This window comes from Cyanistes caeruleus, chromosome 2 (assembly GCF_971803275.1).
Source record: "Cyanistes caeruleus chromosome 2, bCyaCae1.hap1.1, whole genome shotgun sequence".
NCBI classification, from domain to species: Eukaryota; Metazoa; Chordata; class Aves; order Passeriformes; family Paridae; genus Cyanistes; species Cyanistes caeruleus.
In genome coordinates this window covers 79,897,770-79,910,700 of record NC_141702.1, presented here as the reverse complement: position 1 = coordinate 79,910,700, position 12,931 = coordinate 79,897,770, and the positions used below count along the sequence as shown (strand labels likewise).

General features: G+C 39.9%; 1 protein-coding gene across 9 annotated transcripts in view; it reads left to right on the top strand.

Moving 5' to 3' along the window:
• Positions 1-12,931, top strand: part of SULT6B1 (sulfotransferase family 6B member 1) — a 72,042-nt gene that overhangs the window by 1,070 nt on the left and 58,041 nt on the right. For 4 of the 9 annotated variants that reach the window (XR_015283541.1, XR_015283542.1, XM_086878136.1 and 1 more), the window contains exons 2-4: positions 5,373-5,466; positions 6,358-6,514; positions 11,657-11,739. Coding sequence is in view for 6 of the 9 variants with exons in the window: in XM_086878136.1 (XP_086734262.1) it covers positions 5,373-5,466; positions 6,358-6,514; positions 11,657-11,739 (334 nt within the window). In the remaining 3 variants the exon portion in view is untranslated. Of the gene's footprint in view, positions 1-16; positions 1,282-5,372; positions 5,552-6,357; positions 6,515-11,656; positions 11,740-12,931 lie in introns of those variants that run through there. The other 5 variants (XR_015283543.1, XM_086878138.1, XM_086878139.1 and 2 more) reach the window with 3 other exon arrangements.

The window sequence follows — 12,931 nt, the reverse complement described above, 5'->3', positions numbered from 1 at the left end:
TGTTCTTTTTCTCTAGGATCAGGAATTTAATGTGGCCTTGGCTGAGCAGCAGTCTGTGTTGATAGTAACGTTTTTCTAGAATAAGGGTTTCTTCTGTTACTTCCCTATCTGTAAGTTCCTAGCCCTATCCACAAGCAGATTTACATGGTCCGTTTGTAAAGACACATTCATCTTATTACTTTCATTTTAATTGTCTTCTCTTATTCATATTGCTCTTAACTTATATTATGGGACTGGCTTTATTGCCAAAATAAAAGCTCTTCAGATTTTCCTTAATAGGGACCTCTTTTTCTTTGTAAGATGCTTTTTTCCCCCCCTCTGCTGGTGTTTTGTAAGATTAGGTACAATATTTTTGCTGCTCATTCTTACGGGGTGATTAATTTTCCAATTCTCTTTTCCCTGGTGGTTGACTTTGCAAGTATTGCTCGTACTCAGCGGGATTTCTTAGTATAGTAATTCCTGCTTTGAGGATTTTAAGTGAACAGGATCAATCCAAGACACAGAAGCTTAGGGATGTTGGAGAAAACATGTTAGGAAAGGAATTCGCTGCATTGTCATTGTAGCAGTTGCGGCTCTAACCTGAGAGGGTCCTAGGTCAGGGTCTCATGTAGCATATAGAATTTGCATTGGTTGGCAAATTCTGATCTGGAAAGTAGTATTAGTAGTGTATTTAGGGGCTTAAAAAGTATGCCTGTATTGTTTAGGGTGAATTTATAGCAGCTGTGATTCAGAACACTGAATTGTAAGAGGCCAAATAAAAATAGGAAGGACCAGGCACAAAATGTGAAATACGCATTTTTGTTTTAAGGAGCCCATAATCCCTCTGGGTCCAGACTTCTGCTGGACCCTACACAGAGGTTGTTTGTCGTATCTTGGCACTGGCTTTTATTTCTCACAGAGTTGGGAAGAGTTCAGGTGTGGAGACATGATATGGGTTGTCACTGAGTTTTAGTGAATTAGTAATCCTCTCCTGCTCAGGGCAGAGGATGAGTAGAGAGAGAGAAAAAAAAAAAAAAAGATCTCAATTGTTAAGGTTGAACAGTTTGTGATAGCTCAGCAGGGGAATATTTTACTCAAGACCACTGTCAGTTGTTCAGTAGGAAAGGAGGTACACAGCTCCCCATGGTTTGCTGAGGAATGCAGCACCTTGTCACCTGGTAGGCACTCTGGTGGAAATGCCTGTATGGAAGGTTTCACAGAAGAAATGGGAAAGAAAAAATGGGAAAGCTGGGGGGAGAGAAAATGATGCTTTGTGCAGTGCAGCATGGTTTCAATCTGCAGGTAAATATTTAGTCTTTTTTCCCATTTGGATATTTACTTCTACATTTTAAAACCATGTTAAATAGATCTTTTGCCCTAATGTTCTATAGCTTGCAAACCATGGTGAAAAAAGGCAAGACTAGAGGAAAAAGAATGAAAAGGAAAGATTACCTGTCCCAGTTTGAAACTAGAAATTGCTGGGCTCTCTCTTGCCCCTTGATGAGACACTGGGACTCACCAAATCATAGTGTCACCAGGCAGAAATAAAAATGTCTTTACAGGTCTCTTTCCCTCTTGAGCCAAGGGGCCCTGATGTCTGGCTTCCTTTTCCAGCTTCTTCAGTGTTTTCCATGCTGGGCTCAAACTCTTTGGCATTTGCCATACTTAGATGGTCATGAACATGTGTGATGAGGAAATTTGCATTGAGGCCATTCAACAGCTTTGCTTCTTAAAGCAGTAATATTACAGTTTTCATTCCTTTTACTTGTTAAGTATTATGAAGGTTAAATTACAGCAAATTCTCGCTGTACTAATGGTTTTCCCCAGCTCAGGTATATGTAGTAGAGAGAGAAACGATGCAAAGGACTATTGATGAAGTAGGGATTAAATACAGTGGATCTTCAGGAATCAGTAGTTCCTAGGGATGGCTCATACGGATGAGAAGCCAGTAAGGAATTTAGAGATTGGGAATTTTAGGCTTATCAATTGTAGCTTTTTGTTAAAATGAAATTTGCTTTTGTGCTCATCTTGGCAGATGTGGGCATGGCTTTGTACGTAAATACGAGAGTGATATAAATGATATCCATCATACAATGTCTTATATAAAAGCATGATGTTAGGCGATATATAAATTATAAATGTATTATAAGATATTGTATAATGTGTGTTATATATACATTACTGTATAAATTACATGTATCAGCTGCTTCCACCCAAGCATCTGGCGCCCTTTATGTAAGGGTGGAATTTATTCCTTTCTGGGAATAACTTTCCACAAAGCATGAGCTGTTTGCACTGTGTTTTCCATGTTAGTGCATCTGGCAGCTGGATTCACGTGGGACTCACCGCAGGAGGCAGTGATAACTCCACAGCTCCATTGTGGGGGCCTGTGGGAAGCCTTCCAAGCACTTCCCCACAGGGACACGGGGAGGGTGGGTCGAGGTGAGTGCACTGTTCCCCTGCTCTATCCTGCCAGCAATCGGCAGAGCAGCACTGGGGCAAACGGGAGTCATGGAAGCCCTGGGGAAGCTGTCTCTGCGGCACAGCTCCAGGAACTGGCCACAGGCTCATGCTGGAATGGAATGCAGTATGCGGGAGGCTTTACTGCAAGATGACTTCCAAGGGGTAAGGGATAGGGAGGGATGCAGGTGTCTGGGGGAGCAGCTCTTCTAGCACTTGTTCTGGCACGTGCTTTACTGACACAGCTACAGGCACAGCTGGGGGCATGCACTGGCAGTGACATTGAATAAGTGACTCTGCTTCACCCTTGACCTAGGACAGCAGAGAGAGGCAGGTGCTTCCCTCAGCAGAATGAGCGGAGTTTCTTGCTAATGCCTTCCTTCTCCTACTCAGAATCTTCCCATGTGTCTCTCTGTAAAAGACAGGAAAGCTCCTGTAATTTCCTATCACTGACCATGTTATGAGTATATGAAAAAAATATTAAGTGCCTTGTTGAGTCAGTTTTGCCTCCAGTTATTAGTGAGTCAGGAAGGTCACAGTTACAACAACACAGTTGTTGAGGATCTCATTAGCGGAAAACATTACTTTGTCAATAATTATTTGAATTCATTGGTGTTATTATTTGATGACTATTATGCTGAATTAATCTTTGTAATGAGAAGGCTCTGACGTCTTATTTAATCCTCTGACGTGTTTTATTTTGTTCTCTGGGTGTCTTGGTGTGGGTATGAAATAGTTTATCTAGATTTTAAATAATTTGATATTTACAACTGTCCAGGGTATACATGTAAGCACAGAACGAATTTTATTAAATGTGGAGATCCAGGTAAATATCAGGTTAGTGAAGGCAAATTGTCAAGCTGCTTAAAACTCTATTTTTCTCTCTCCTGCACTCCTGCACAAAAGTTATTAAAATGAAGTCATGAAGCAAGTAAGACTATTTCTCCTGAGATGGGAAAGAAGATAATTTTTGATGACTAATGCCTTCTGATTAAGGGCTCTTTCACACAGGCAACTTTTACACATCATTGCTGCACCTGTGTAAAAAAAACATGTTCTCTCTTCTGGTTCTGTTTAATTCTGAAGAGGATAAAATAGATTCAATTTCTAAGCATTTTGATAACACATCTGAATTATAATTGCCTCCCCAATTCTATTTTCAAGGAAGAAGGTATAGTGGGTTTTTTTATTTTTCCAAGAACAAGCCTCATCTCTCTGGCAGTATCAGTGTGCAAGACTAACTCTGAAGCCATATTCTTTTTTAGTACCCAAGCAAGTGGCACTGAGGGTAAATAACTTGGAGACGGTGGGAGTCTCATGATACTTCGGCTCTCTTAGCACCCCCTAAAATTTACAGTAGCCTCAGGGGTGTTGGAGTTGACACAAGCAAGGACATACATAGAGCTGTTGCAGTGGTCTGCAATTGCTGGAGTGTCACGATTTCCTTTTTTATGCAACTCTTTTCTATGCACAGTCATGACAGGAATGAATGTGGCAGCAGTGTCTCTGGGACATTGGCTGTCTCCTTGCAAAGAGTCATGAGGTTAAAACAACAGTGTTTCTGGTACTTGGTCACTGAACAGTGGCAGATACTTAGCACTTCCAAGATGCACTACAGAGGAAACAAATAATTGGTTAAGGGATAGAAATTTTTTCCAGGTATTATTGGTTTTTTTTCCTGCATAAGGCAGGAAAAAATAAAACTTACCTGGTAAAAATATTTAATGTGTTTTCAGAAGTGTTTATGCTTCTCTGAGGATTACAATCTCTTAAGGATTTCAAGAAAATTATTGAAAAATGGGAGATGATTGTAACAGCTGTGGTTTTCTAAAGGAGCTTTTCCTGACAGGAGGTTGACTAATGGTTCCTTACTATTTCCCAGGTCCCAGGTAGTTATGGGATAGTATTCAATGACAGTATTACAGTCTTTCGAGTTACTTTTTTCTACATTTTCTTCATGACATAAATCTTAGAAGTGGTGATAAGGTCCTTATTATGATTGTTATAATTTTGTTCTCCATGTCTTTAATAATAAAATATTTTATAGCTCCCAGTATGTTGCTGGTTGCAAAATGTTTGGTTATACTCTCACTTTGGTTGCCAGGGTAAATGAGTGATCTAAAGTTGTTGACCTCTTTCTCCCACTCCAGATAGTGTTGTTTTGAAACCCTAAAGATACAGCTGTTTCATTTTTCCATTTCCATAACAATGTGCCAAGTGTCCCCAGTTACAGCTCCAGGGATGAGTTCGTTTCAGGATTCATGACAGATCTGCATTTTTACAGATACTGATTGTAGCTGAAAAAGCAACAGAAAAAAATATTTTACAAACAACTCAATGGGGCCAGTGGGAAAACAGCTGTGCCATAATTAATTTCCTGATGGCCTTATGTCATGATAAAGGAGGCAGCTGAATGCCAGAAGGGGAGAGTGTCCAAAAGATGCTTTGCTTCTGGGTATTTGCTCTTCCAGCAAAGGGTGAGGGAATTGCGTGGCAGCTGGACGATGGCATTGGATCAACATTTTGCCACTTAGTGTTGGAGGAAATGCTGCAGGTTCAAAGTATTAATGAAATGGAAGTTTGTTTCTTTGCTGTTTCTCCACATTAGGCCAAATCCCTCATTAGCAACCCATATTTTAGATTTAGACTGATGTCAGGCTTTGTCTGTTAAAAGATGTTTACGTGACAGTATAGTCACAGAAGGGAAGCACACAGTGAGATTCATGTTCATGTGTGGAGACTTTTTACCTACAAAAGTTCAGAGGAAGCCTCTGTCATTGTCTTGTACAGACAGTACCACAGAAAGGACAGGCTGTTCTTTTTGTCTGCATTGATGTAACCAACAGGCAACAGAAGGCAATTCTTCAGTTGTACAGAAAAAGTGCCCAGTTAGAAAGAAAGGTCACACCAATGCTTTCTTCTCTTCTTTACAGTCAGCTGGGATCCTGTTTTGATCCTGCAGTCACCTGGAACAAACACGTTGGAGATAAGAGTTCTGTGATCATAATATATGAAGACCTGAAAGGGGTAAAGCAGATGCTGTTTACTGACAGCCAAGCCACATCTGAGCCCATTCCTTGGAATCTGCTGAAATTAAGAGGAAATGGCACAGGTTTCTGAAAGAGCAAAAGTTGATTTTAGCAACAGGTTGAGTCTGGCTATACAAAAGCAGAGCTCCAGAAAACAGAAATGCAACACAGGAAAACAGTGAATGAAGTTAATAGATGATAGTGATGCACATCCCAAGTGGATAACTCCCTTTTTTAGAGGAGCATATTGCACATCTCACTTTTGCTGTCCTGCTTTCTGTTATAGATAAATATATTGTTGGCTTTTTGCAAATATTAAAATGAATGTTATGTGTATAAGAATGGAAATTTTTGTTGTATTAATATAGTTTTCTTTATTTCTGTTATTGATGAAACTTAGAAATAGTGGTATAATACATATATGTTAAGCTATGACATAGCATTAAAACAAAAACTACTTTTGTCTGTATAACCCAAAGACTGAAAAACATAGCTGTAGACTCTTTCCTTTTGTAAACTATCTTATCCAGATGAAGACAGCAGTGACCAGAACTCTGGGGGGAGGAATTTATTGCATTTCTGGTATCAGGGAATGTAAATCTCAATGGTGCCAAGAAGATTGATCTATTGGGAAGGGGGCAAGAGAAAACTAAACAGAAGAACACCAAAGATCCTAAGAAGAATGTTTGAATCATATATGAGAATTTATGGATATGTAGTAGGGTTCTGTTTTTAAGGGACAATCCTTTGTCAGTAAGGTGTGCTCTCTTGGCTGAATGCAGAGACACCCGGCCGTATCTGTATACTTTATTTTTTTCTCCTAATTGTTTTTTTTATTAAACTTTTAAATTCTATAAAAATTATGTGAACCTCATTTTTCACCTTTCAGAACCTGGCTTCCGGTGTAAAGCAGATAGCTGCATTCTTTGGATTCTCACCAACAGCTGAGCAGCTCCAGGCCATTGCTGGAAGGCACACTTTTCAGCCAGCGAGTGTTAAAGCTCAGGAGACTCATGGTGCTGTTGGCTTGATTCTTTTCCATAAAGGTAAATTTGTTTGTGTTTTGCCAAAGCAGTAGCTTTGGTAGCTCTTTGTCTCAGGCAGACAGGAATTTGGATCAATAGATGGTTAATATTTATGTATAATTTTCAAGGCTGGCTGTTGTTTAAGAAACAGCAGTTGCTCTTCAGAAATCTCAATTGATTTCAACCCAAGAGCCAGTACCATTCAGTAAAGCCCAGTATGATATGATTAGCCGAAGTGCCCTACAAGTTAACACCCACCCAAGTTAACAAGCCCACCCGCTGTTGTGGTGGGCACTAAACACCAGCTAAAATAAAGAGTTTTATCTTGGCTTCTGTGACTACTGGGGATGGCCAGTAGATGGAGCGCCTCCACAGATCTTTCTTGGGTTTTCTAACTAACTCTCAGGATTGCGTATGGATCACAGTCAACTCACAGAATCCAGATGCTCCACAGATTATCTATGTTTTTTAGCCATGGATCAGGCTAGAACCTCAGACAACCCCCTGCTGCGGGCTCTCCAAAATCTAGATTAAAGGTGGAGCAGCTTAGAGCAGTGTCTGGTTGCAACAAAGCTCTTGCAGTTAAAAGCCACACTTACGAGTTTTCTGGGCTGGTGCCACAGCTGCTGGTCACCTTTTCTAGTCTTCTGCAGCTTCTGTACAAGGTGTATGCCAGCACTATTTGGGCAGACCAGTAACTTCCCATGGCTGCTTTATGTTCACATTCTGTTGAAGACATCAAGCATAATGTAAATGTGTGTATTCTGTCAGATATTTTTTCTGACAGGAAAAAAAAAAAATTGAAATATGATAAGAAAGAAAAATTAGTCTTTTGTTTTAAATGATACTCTTTGGTTGTTAGAGTCAAGGGTAATAATTTTCTCTATATTCAGAGTGGTTTTGGAGACTGGAAGAAGGTTTTCACTGAAGCTCAGAATCAGAAACTGGCTACCAAATTCATGGTGCGCTTAGAAGTAGCTGAGTTGGGAGTGAGGTTTAAATATGATGTGTATTGCAAGGCCTTGCAACATCCTATCTAATATCCTTTGCAGAAAAAAACCAGTAATGTTCAGGCTGTTTTTCATTCACTTCTATGAAATAAGACAGAAATCAGGACAACATCCAGTTTAAAAATTTTGAATATCTGTGCAATTTGCAAAACTGTTTCTACTGTTATTAATTATTAATTAACTATAATTAATTTATACCAGCAGTCCTTGCTTGTGCAGTTAGTGTCACTGAAGGGCCCTGGGCACTCTTAAACAACCTGTAGAGCTTTGGCTTCCTGTGGTTTTAACACTGATTTTCAGCTTTGATTTCTTGTTTCTGGTAGAATCCTGTATGGAATATATATGCTGTAATTCAACCTGCTGAAATCATTGGAAATATGTTCAGTAGGTTGGAAGTGATTTTCCAAGAGGTGTTTTAAAGCAATCATGAAATGTGATTTTGATTCTTAGTTTCTAAATTTGTGGGATTAATATATAATTTTAATTTCTAGGTTCATAGAAGTTTCAGAAAGTCTTGTAGCTGCATTTTGCTCTTTTATGTGTGCTGATCTATGTAAAAAAAAGTAAAGGAACTCAGCGGTGAAAACTTTGTCTCCTTTCAGCAACTTTGGTTTTCTTTCCTTTGGTAGTTTGAGATCACTGGAAATGGAGCCTTGCCTGGGTTGTCTGTGTTTACCTGGTTTTGCTTGGGTTGCTCTATGATTAAGAGACATACATATGATCTCAGAGCCAGGATGTGGACTTTTCCTGGATGTCTGTCTGAGAGCTTTGAGCTGTTGCTGTCCACAACAGAATGACTGTGCTTTGGTGGAGCCAGAAGACCAATGTGCACAAGATGATATAACACTGAATGGCCTCATAAGAGGGTGTTTTTTTAGGCCTCAGTTTTCCCTTGAGAGACTGGTTTAGCACCAGTCTTTGGCAGCTAGCTGTTTTTCTCACCAGAGATATTTCTTTATCTCTGAAGAAAAGGAATCCAAGGGAAAAAGTGCTCAGAGAAAGAACATGTGGATAATGAGCACACAGTTGCTAATTTAGCCAGTAGAAAAGTTCTCATAGTTTCTCAGCTTCTGGCTGATAAATAATTGCATGTGATAGATGTATACAACAAATTCCCAGCCATTCAATGCCAAGGAGAATCTCCTTCTAAAAGTCTGCCAGTGACAAGGGAATGATTAAGACAGCTTAACTTCAGTGCGCAGTTAGGAGCATCTTGTCCTTTTGTATTCAGGTCTCCTGAATAAATTTTGTTTATTTGTCTTTCCTAACATATTACCCTTTATTTTTCTTCTCCTGTTCTAGCCATGTTTACTGCAGCAATGACACCTGTGCACTGCTCACTGGTGGTGCAAAGCCCTCCAGCGGTTGGTCCTTTAGGCTGACTAGCTAAGATGCCAATTTCCTGAAGACTGGCATTCACATGGTGGGAAGAGAGGATGAATGCAGCTGTGAATTTTGTTTCAAAATTAAATGCTGTAATAATGGTAATTTAAAATAAGTAAACCAAAAGTGAGGTACCAGCAAGGACAGAAAGCAAAATAGAAATCACAGAATCAAGCCATATCAGGATGAAGTGGGTTAATACCAAACAAATGAAAGTTTCTGATCACTAAAACAATCTTAAATAAATTTGAGGTTCCCTATAACCTTCAGGTAGGCACTGGAAAAAGCAGCAGCATTCAATGGCTATTTGCTGCAGCTGTACCTGCTGCAGCAGTGGGTCAAGATCACCGCTAAGCAATTAATAAAAGTCAGTTCAAAAAGCTTTGGTCAAGGATGATGTTGAAGCAGGAGCACTACTTCCTGTTAAAATAGGTTGCCTGAGTTACTGATAGATCAGTAGCAGCTAGCCTGTGCACTTGAAGTTCAGTGAAGTATTCCAAAACAGTTCAAGAGGAAATCCTGTCTCAAGATGCTAAATAGGCTGCTCTTTAACATATTCTTAAAAATAGACCTTTTGAACAGCAGTGTTATTTAAAATGAAGCTGTTTATGTATCTGAGGGAATATTTTATAGGTGATGTTCTAGAATTCCTTCTGTCTGATCTGCACATTCTTGCCAGAGCATATTCACATACTTGGTAATTGCCAGCTAGTGATGGACATTAAAGAATGAAGTGAGTGTGAGTGTGAGGGTCAACTGATTTTTTTAGCAGCTTTCTGTGTGCTGCAGGTTCAGTTCTGTTAAGAATGACGTGGTGGGAAACAAAGAAGAAAGCTAGACCTAATATCACTGTAGAAAGGGAGAATTTGTACCTTTGTCAAGCACTTTAGCACATTCAGGATGAAAAAGAACTGTGAGATGCTTTGAGATGGTGGCATTTTCCACCAGGTCAAATCCAGTAGCTCACAAAGATTGTGGATATTGAGAGCAGCTAAACCAAACAGTAAAATGAAGTTCCTCATTGTGGAAACTCACCATATATGCTTTCCATCATAAATACAGAAAGCAATATTGCATGTGTATTTTCCATTTCTATATGTTATGCTCTCTATATATTTTAGCTTTTATGTTTTTTATTATGGTACTCAGCAGTAAAACTTTAAATGGTATTTTTGACACACAACATTTAAGGAATATGTTGGATCACTTATCTGCTAAATAAGAGAGTGCTTTCCAGTCTTTAACCACAGTTTTGATATCACCTTTTTTCTGTATTTGTAATCTGCTTCACACTTACCATTTTCCAGCAGTTGTAGGTATTTATGATGCCTACATTTATGGAAACTGGTAAATAATGTTCTATTAGTATTTCTGTTACCTCAATTTTCCTCATTATTTCCTGAGCTATTCAGTAAAGATCATAAGGCAGGAAAGCATAACTCAATGCTATTGAAAAAAAAAAATTTGAGGTCTGGTCTTGGAAAAGAATAAATGTATCTTTTCTGTGCAGAAGATAATTCTCTTGTGTGTTCAAGGTGTCAATAATTCAGCCAAGAAGGAGAAGGATTCTGATGTTGAATTATAATAAAAGTAAAATGGGATCAAAGCAGACGGAGCTGAGCTCAATTTTCTCATTTTCAAAATGTGAGCATTTCATATTGCAGCATTATGCAGTACATTAATTGGAAAGATAATTAATGTTGAATTACAATAGAAGTGCTGTAAAAGCACAGGGCACATATGACATCTACAGGAACATCAAATAATTTTTCTGAGGCTAGGCTGTTATAAAGGGTGCCAAATGGATTTATAATGAAGAGGCACATGAAATACAGCAATCACAATCTTTTTGTGACAACAGATGCCTGGACTTCTAATATGTTGTTTTTTTGGTTTTTTTTGTTAAAGTCCAAACATTGATCTGAATATTGGCTGAAGGATCTTTGGTGGGGATTAGCACTTTCTGTTTTACTTGTAACACCCTGCAGAGCCTGGCAGTGTACGCTGGAAGTGTCAAAATGAGAGCGGTTAGTGATTGTTACAGACATTAATATTGTCAGGATTGATGTAGAGGAGAGAAACAAAGAACAGCAGCATTCTGAGTGAGAGCACACTGTATCAGTGCTGTGTCTGAGGGCATTGCTAGAGCACTCTGGTAAAATGTCATTTATGTTCAGTTGTTTATGGTCTTAGGTACAATTGTCCTGTATTGCTATTGCACTTTGCAATGCATGTCATTGGATATATGAAGTATTAGCCAATAAGATACTCTGTTTTTATCTGAATTAAATGTTTTTCATACGATTATTTGGCTTCTGCAAAAACTTTATGGGCTTGAGGAAGACAGAAAATTAGTCTTTGACTTTGTTCAAAATGTGAGGCAGTCAGGAACAGTCAGGAAATGAAAGGGGCCTGGGAAGCTGGTATCCTGGGAGGCTTGTGTACTTGTGAATAATTTAAGTTTATTGACATATGCTTGTGGGGTCTCCAGTGAGTTCCCTGCTGTTTTATATTTTACAAGCCAGTAAAGCCATTTTCATTGCTAGAATACTCATTAGCATTGCCCCAGCAGGTAAATAACTCATAGTTGCATTATTGTGTATTTCTGATATATCCGTAGGCAATGTATTTATAGTCAGAGGAAAAAATGAAATACTAATCTTCGGCATTAGACATACATCCCAATGAATGTTTAAAAAGCCAAAAAAACAACAAACAACCAAAAATAGAACACTTATAATCTTCTGTCTTTCTCATTTATTTCTCACAGACAGCTATTGGAACAACTTCTGCAGATGTGGTGAGATGTTATGGAGTCTGGGCTTCTGTGCACCTCGATCCCCGCAAAACCAGGTGGGTGTGCTTGGCGATGTCGTGCCAGGTGTGAGCCCAGGGCCCTCACCATGCTGAGAGGAGGCTGTGGTGGGAAACCCCCTCTCCCCTTGCCTTGGGAGCAGTGGGAAAACCTCATGGCTGCCACAGCCCAGTGCCTTGGGGCTCTCCTGCTGCCTGGAGCTTTTTCTCTTGGGCTGTCTGGTGCTAGATAGCTGGCTTTTAAAGGTGAGAGAAGTTGTTCTCCATGTTTGAAAAATGCAGCTTAGCTCTCGCAGCTAGGGCAAACACAGCTGGGAGTCTATTCCCCTCCTGGTGACCGAGGGTGCCAGCCTGCCTGGGGGGAGCAATGGTCACTTGGTGGTGAAAAGCACAGTAGGTTCCCTGTTTTGTCTGAATCCAAAACTCCTGGGGGTTTTTCTAGCAGTAAAACCTGACTGTGTTCTTGCCAGAGAGAGAAAAAACATGGCATGGGGGCATGTGGGGGAACAGGACAATATAAAAACAAGAGGGTACAGAGGGAGATCAGCTCTAAAGGGTGTATGTGTTTGATGAGTGTGTTCCCCATATGGCTGGAGATCATAATTCGGAGCAGAAAGCCTCAGGAAAGCCACCTGCACAGTGGTGCCAGTGGGAAGTGGCTGTGCCCTCCGGAATCTCAGCAGAGCAACAAATGTGTCAGAGCGCCGGGGTTTGCTCAGGTCCTTGTTGTACACAAAGCACAGTATTCATGGTCAGGAGTAAACAGGGCTGTAAACAATCTTCTGTTCTTATCAAGTCCAAATGTCTCTGTGGCACTTAGTTGCTTTTGCAGGCCATTTTGTGCCTCTCCACTCCCCGTGCCCTGGCTGCTGCCATTTTAACTCAGCAATCTGAAGCACAAGAGACAGATAGTGTATTTTATACATGGGTGATTTCATAATTTCTGGACAGTTTCTAGTCAGGCCCTCCAGGTCTCTCTTGTGTTGCCTTTTTCACTGTCCATGTTTTGAATTGTTTATGATTTGAGGGCCACACAAGTGCTCTGTCCACAAATGAATTTTTTGCTGGAAGCCCAAGGGCACTGAGAGAGAGGAAATATGCGTCAATATACAAAGATGACTATGTAATGAGTAGACGAAGTGTCATTATTAAATGCTGTAAATATAAAGCTGTTTGCTGGCATGGCAGACCCTCCAGAATAGCAATAACAGAAATAGCCTGAGTTTGCTTC